General features: G+C 47.9%; 1 protein-coding gene across 1 annotated transcript in view; it reads right to left on the bottom strand.

The window, feature by feature from the left end:
- Positions 1-6,798, bottom strand: part of TCL1A (TCL1 family AKT coactivator A) — a 41,677-nt gene extending 34,879 nt beyond the window's left edge. Inside the window, exon 1 of the mRNA XM_070358218.1 lies at positions 6,663-6,798. Within this exon, the coding sequence (XP_070214319.1) occupies positions 6,663-6,798 (136 nt within the window). The remainder of the gene's footprint in view (positions 1-6,662) is intronic.
- Positions 6,799-7,100: the final 302 nt, after the last annotated feature.

The raw sequence follows: 7,100 nt of genomic DNA on the forward strand, positions 1-7,100 counted from the left end.
AGGGAGACCTGGCGTGCTGCTATTCATGGCATGGCAAAGAATCGGACACGACTGAGCGACTGATCTGATCTGATCTGATCTGATATTCCCAGGGGACTCAGTGGTAAAGAAACTGCCTCCTAGTGCAGGAGATATGGGAGCCTCGGGTTTGATCCCTGGATCAGGAAGATCCCATGGAGAAGGGAAATGGCAACCCACTCCAGTGTTCTTGCCTGGAAAATCCCATGAACAGAAGAACCTGGTGGGTTACAGTCCATGGGGTTGCGAAGAGCTGGACATGACTTAGTGACTAAAACAACACCATATTTAGTTAGAAGGTTTCTATTGTTAAAATGAAATGACTATCAAGTGTTAAATAATAAAAAAGGAGAAGCTATATGGAATTCTGATGTTTAAAAACCAAAGGATCAGCGTAGGCTTAGATGCCATAGGAATTTAGAATTAAGAATGGCTGTTGTGGCTTGGAGTGTTGCCAGTGGTCTTTGGGGGAAGGGATGCTGGAATGGCCTCAAAGGCCAGGCATGCTCTGGATGAAAGAGAAGAGATCCTTTGGCTCCAAACAAAAAATAACCTTTAAAAGTGGGCCAATGATTATAGCCTACTCTTTCCACCCAGAGAAGTCTTTTTGACCAGTCTTTTACAAGAAAAGATTTAAAGGGGCTTTCAGCATATAGTGGGAATGGAAAGAGGCAGAAATAAGTGCATGATCTTAGTCAAGTTACTCTGCATCTCTGAGTCTCAGTTTCTTCATCCGTAAAATGGAGGAGAAAAAAAATGTCCTTTCAGAGGATTGTGTGTGTTAGTCTCTCAGTTATGTCTGACTCTTTGCAGCCCTATGGACTCTAGCCCACCAGACTCTTGTGTCCATGGAATTCTCCAGGAAAGAATACTAGAGTGGGTGGCCATTCCCTTCTCCAGCGAATCTTCCTGACCCAGGGATCAAACCCAGGTCTTCTGCATTGTAGGCAGATTCTTTACTGTCTGAGCCACCAGGGAAGTCCCATACTCCTTACATTAGTTTATTGATTTAGTTCACTGTGGCTGCTCCATGTTTTGCCTGGATAGGAAGCCGCACTTTTCTTTGAAGACAAGAAGCAGACTCACAGTGGGTTCTTGAGTCCCTCAGTGCCAAATGTGCTTAATTCTTCAGACTCTGTAAGACTGCTCTCTCCCACTGAAATCCTGGGGGTTCAACATTGTGAGTTGTAGGGCTGCCAGGAGGGTGAACTCATCTATTCCCAAACCTCTTGCTTCTTGGGATTTTACCACCTCTGAGCCTGGGGTTCTTGTGGGAACCTCCTAAATTACCTCCCTCCTCTAGACTCTCCTCATCACCACTCCCATCCCCACCATCTCCCCTCCCACCAGAGTGAGGGTAAAGTTCAAACTGCAGAGCAGACAACACACGATTCTCTGAGATCTGGCCTCCTTGAGTGCTGGAAGCAGGGAGACCAGTGAGATGGCTTCTGTATGCTGGGGGAGGGATGACAGTGGCCCGTAAAAAGGCAGAGGCAGCTGAGATGCTGAGAAACAGCTGTTAAGAAAGCTCACAGGAGGTAGAATCAACAGGAAGTAAAGACGAATCAACAAGAAATAAAGTAAAATCCATAGGTAGGAGGATAAAATCAACAGGAAGTAAGATAGAGTCCATAGGAAGTCCAATCAAACCATCAGGAAATAAAGCGGAATCAACAGAAAGACAATCACATGGATGGGTTTACGTGGGGGAGGAGTAAAGAAGGGAAAGGAAATGGAGAGGCTCTCTTCCTAGATTCTTTCCTGGGACCATCCTGGATGATGTTGCCATTACCTGTGATGGAAACACAGGAAGAGGAGCAGGATGACTTAGCCTGGGCCCCCTGGAAACAGAACCCTGAGAGAAAGGTTCTTAGTGGGGCTGTTTATTGGAGAACATAATACTGGAGAGCAGGAGGGAGGGCTTGAGGAAATGAAACAGGAAGGGAGACCCCAATGCCAGGAGGCCTAATTAAGTTGGCCACTACCCTGAGTGACTGGTTGCTTGATCCCATGAACCCTCTGAGTCCCTTTATGGAATGCCCCTCAGGACTGTGCTCCTGGGGGAAGAAAGTGGGAGGCCTCAGCTCCCATCCCATTGGTCAAGACCTGTCCATCGGTGTTCACTTTCCACACTTCTGGTTGTGCAAGCATGAGTGCCAAAGAGTATGACACCCATGAGAGAAGCCCTGGGACAGGGCGTAAGGGACATGTGGCCCAAGGCTGAGACTCAGCAACCCCAGCACAAAGCTGCTCAGAGTTCAGCAGAACCAGCCAGGGTGGCAGTGGCTGGAAAAGAGGTGAGGCTGGGGGTGAGAGGGTTGTACTCCATCAGAGAGAAACATGCAGGAGGCCTCCGGTACCCAGTGCAGGAGGAAAATAAATTAAATAGAAAGGACATGCCCCTGCCTGTGCTTGAGAAGCCCACAGTCTCATAGGAATGACACAAAAACAGACAAATCACACACAAGGTGCTAAGTGTGCTTGGGCTGCTGAGCTCTGTTAATGTCTATTTGCTTTGTGTCAGGCCCTCTCCGAGTTAAGTGCTTTACCATGGATTTGTTCATTCAATTCTCACCGCAATCCTGCAGGGAGGTACTATTATTATCCCCGTTTCACAGAGAGGTGATGCATTGTCTAAAGGCCTAATCTAGTAAGTGGCAGAGCTAAGATGCCCATCTTTTAACCCCTTTGGGGTTGGTTATCTGAGGAAGTAGAGGCTGAGTCTGGTGGGTGGGAGGGAGGGCGCAGATCAGCCACAAGTTAGTTAGAATCATACCTGTGTTTTTGCAAAGGCATTGGCATCTGTGATTTAATCAACACTAATAGTACAAGGCAGGACTCGTCATTATTATTTTAAATTTACTGAAGAGGAAACACCTGCAGACGTGCAGCGCCTTTCTCCTAACCACCCAGAGCATCAGCAGTGAGGTCACTGTAACGTCAGCCGGAGGTCAGCCGTGCTGCCCTTCCCCACCCCTGTGAGTGGACGGCCCGCTTTGGGAGAGGGATGCCAGCAGGGCCTGGGCCCATTGGCATTCCAGTGCTGTCCCCACGTGAGTCAGGCACCACTAAACAGACTCAATTCTCCCTCTGGCCATTTCCTCCCTCCGTAAAGATTTATTTTGGGCTACAGTGAAGAATGGATTCCTCAAAGCTGAAAGCAAATGCCATTTGATTCCGGGAGTGGAGGGAAATATTGGTTTTCCTTTAGACCACATCTCCTGGGTCTTGCTCCCTGGAAGCCAGCCACAGGGCTGTGGGCCACCAAGCTTGGGGCAGCAGTCACATTCCAGATGGCAGAAAACATTTGCGTACCCTTGGTTTCAGTCAAAAAAGAGAGTCTTCTTGATAAATAGGAGAGCCTGACAGCATTGTTGCCAGGCTATGTGGACCAGTCTTGGGGTAAGACCATGAAGTTGACAAGCATAAGATATATTATATCATCCTCTTGAATATTTATATAGATATAGATATGCACATATATATGCACACATACACATATATGCATATATATATATATATATACACACATATACTGGAGAAGGCAATGGCACCCCACCCCAGTACTCTGCCTAGAGAAATCCTATGGATGGAGGAGCCTGGTAGGCTGCAGTCCATGGGGTTGCTAAGAGTCGGACATGACTGAGCGACTTCACTTTCACTTTTCACTTTCATGCATTGGAGAAGGAAATGGCAACCCACTCCAGTGTTCTTGCCTGGAGAATCCCAGGGACAGGGGAGCCTGGTGGGCTGCCGTCTATGGGGTCGCACAGAATCGGACATGACTGAAGCGACTTAGCAGCAGCAGCAGCATACACATATATATATATACACTTACTTACATATATAATGGGCTTCCCTGGCAACTCAGAGGTTAAAGCGTCTGCCTGCAATGCAGGGAGACCTGGGTTTGATCCCTGAGTCGGGAAGATTCCCCTGGAGAAGAAAATGGCAACCCATTCCAGCATTCTTGCCTGGAGAATCCCATGGACAGAGGAACCTGGTGGGCTACAGTCCACAGAGTCGCAAAGAGTTGGACATGACTGAGCCACTTCACTTTCACATATATAATACATATATATACTTGCATATTATATATATATATATAACTTGAGTATACGTATATTTATGGGCTGCCCAGGTGGCACAGTGGTAAAGAATCTGCCTGCCAGTGTGGGGGATGCAATAGACACAGTTTCAGTCCCTGGGTTAGGAAGATCCCCTGGAGAAGGAAATGGCAACCCACTCCAGTATTCTTGCTGGAGAATCCCATGGACAAAGGAGCCTGGAGGGCTACAGTCCATGGGTTGCAAAGAGTGGACAAGACTGAGCAGGAGCACAACAACAACGTGTGCGTGTTCATACTCATACATATGTATGGAGAGTATAGCATGTATACAGTATTCAGTACGTAGTATCTATATAGTGCTCATAAAGGGTCAACCTCCTTGTAATCCTCTCAGCAGCCTCATGAAGCAGGTAAAGTTAATGTCCCCATTTTACAGAGGAGGATATTGAGTCAAGCAGAGGTAAGTGATTGCCCAAAGTCTCAAAGGTAAGCAGGAGAATAGGGATTCAAGCCCAGGCAGACTGGCCCTAGAGTCATGTTTTTAACCTCTAGCTGGTATGACCAGTCTAGATGAATGAACATTGGACTGGACATTGGATTAGAATTGGATTGGAAGGGACAAGTTGCCCAGCTGCAACTCACTGAGCATGACTTCTGTTGTGCTCACCTCCCCCTCCCCGTTTACCCCACCCTCTGAGATTTTCTGCAGGCAATTTGACCCTAAGGGGTGCCAGACTCATTGCTTTGACCCCCTCTTTGCAGTTGGAGATAACACATCTGGCTACTCCGGAGGTGGGGGATGGGGGTGGGGAGTGCGGCTTCTTGTTTGGCTGGAGCAGAAGGTCTTGGGCATAAAAGGCACTCTGTATGTTTCTGTTGGCATTTTGATAAGTGCATAAATGCTCGAGTTGGATCTTACTTGAATTTAATGTAACTTTGAACTAACTCTGTGATTTGCAAGTGCAGGGCTTCATTGTGTATGTGAAGAGTTCTAAGCGGCAAAGAAAAAAAACTCTTTGAATGTGAAGGGCCTTTTTCCCTTGGAAGCCTACCCATCCTGACCTTCAAATCAGGTCTTCTCACCGTCATTCTTGGCAGACTAGTTAGAAGGCAGACAGACTGAGCAAGATGAGCTAAACTAGCCTGTGAGTTATTTTAGCCTGAGTCTAAAGCCATTATCTAAAATAGGGTGGCAAACATCATCCTTTTGTGCAAAAAAAGATGACATTTTCTTTGGTGATACCTCTCATTTGGGGATTCATGGTGGTAACCATGGTTACTCAGAACCTTCCCCTCCAAGGGCCATTTCCCATTAAGTAAAGACGGGCAGGGGCTTCCCTGGTGGCTCAGACGGTAAAGAGTCAGCCTGCAATGCAGGAGACCCTGGTTTGATCCCTGGGCCGAGCAGATCCCCTGGAGAAGGGAACAGCTCCCCACTCCAGTATTTTGCCTGGAGAATGCCATGGACACAGGAGCCTGGAGGGCCACAGTCCACGGAGTTGCAGTTGGTCTCAGCTGCATCCCAGGCCTCCACCCACTAGATGGCAGCAGCACCTTCACACACATCAGAGGTGTGATGACTTAAAATACCTCCAGACATGGCCAAATGCCCTTGGGGATCAGAACCACTCCAGTCAAGAATCACTGATCTAGGGATTTCCTGATGACGAGTGTAGACATGAAGGCCACATTTCCTAGTTCTCACTCCAGCTCTCTTTAAGGAGCAGCTCATGGATCCCCAGGCACTACGGTTCCTGACAAGGTGATTGCAGGCACCTCAGTTCTGTTTCAGGAAAATGTGGCTGGGAACTCTACCTGAGGTGTCACCATCCCCCACCTCCTAAGCAGAAGGGATGGAGGGATGGAGGTGAGCCATCCAGCCAGTCTCGAAGGGGCCATTCCAGCGAGATTGCTCCATGTGACATGTCTCACCAGGCAGGATCCACAAAGTCCATCCCGATGGAATCGAAAAGGGGCATCTCTCCCGGTCAGTTGCAGGGGCCTTGGTCAGTTCCAGCTACTCACGGAGAGGGAAATCCTCAGTGCCAGGAGACACAAAAGGCACCAGATCCCTTGATCATTGCAGCTGCTGGAGGGGCATCCCCCTGCTTCTCTGCACCCATTGCCCAAACTCAAAGAAAAGAGAGCCTTACTCAGGGTGACTTTGCCATCTTCAATAACAAAATTTTTCGAGAGGTTTCGGGATCATGACTCTTTATGTCTGTTGTCTTCTTCCTAGTTTCAGCTCAGCCACCTTGGAAAGTTCAGAGAGTAAAAGACATTAGCCTCATTTTACAGACAAGGAGGCTGAGACTAAGGGAGGATGAGTGACTTTTCCAATAAGAACTCATTTGAGTACAGATTCAAGGGCTGTTTCTACACTTGCAAAACTGCTATTTACAAAGTTAGATGGGATTTGGGGCTGTTCAACCCCTGTGGTCATTTGCCATGGGACCTCTGGGGGACATGTGTCTCTCTCCTTCCTTGAGGCAGGATTCCCGGAGGTGGGAACACAAGCTCTGGGATCCAATGGCTGTGTTCAAGTTTCAGCTCCACCAGGCCCACACCTGCTCACCTTGAGCAAATGGCTTAACTTGCCTAAGCCTCAGTTTCCCCACCTGCAAAATGAGGGTAATAATAGTCACTACTCCCCTGCTTGTGGTGAAGAAGCCGTGCAGAGTCATCAGCACAGTTGTTGCGTTGGCGATCATCCCGCCCCCTCCCCATGATCTGTGATTGTTCTTGGAATGTTTGTTTTTTCTGCCAGTTAATATAGCTGGTTCTGGTCTCCATAAAATGAGGTGAATCCTTCATAGTAGAATGAGTATTGTTTTCGATAAATCTACTTTGACCACCTGATACAAAGAGCTGACTCTTTGGAAGAGACCCTGATGCTGCGGAAAGACTGAGGATAGGAGGAGAATGGGGCAATGGAGGATGAGATGGTTGGATGACATCACCAACTCAATGGACTTGAGTTTGAACAAACTCTGGGAGACAGTGAAGGACAGGT

This window comes from Bos mutus, chromosome 21 (assembly GCF_027580195.1).
Source record: "Bos mutus isolate GX-2022 chromosome 21, NWIPB_WYAK_1.1, whole genome shotgun sequence".
NCBI classification, from domain to species: domain Eukaryota; kingdom Metazoa; phylum Chordata; class Mammalia; order Artiodactyla; family Bovidae; genus Bos; species Bos mutus.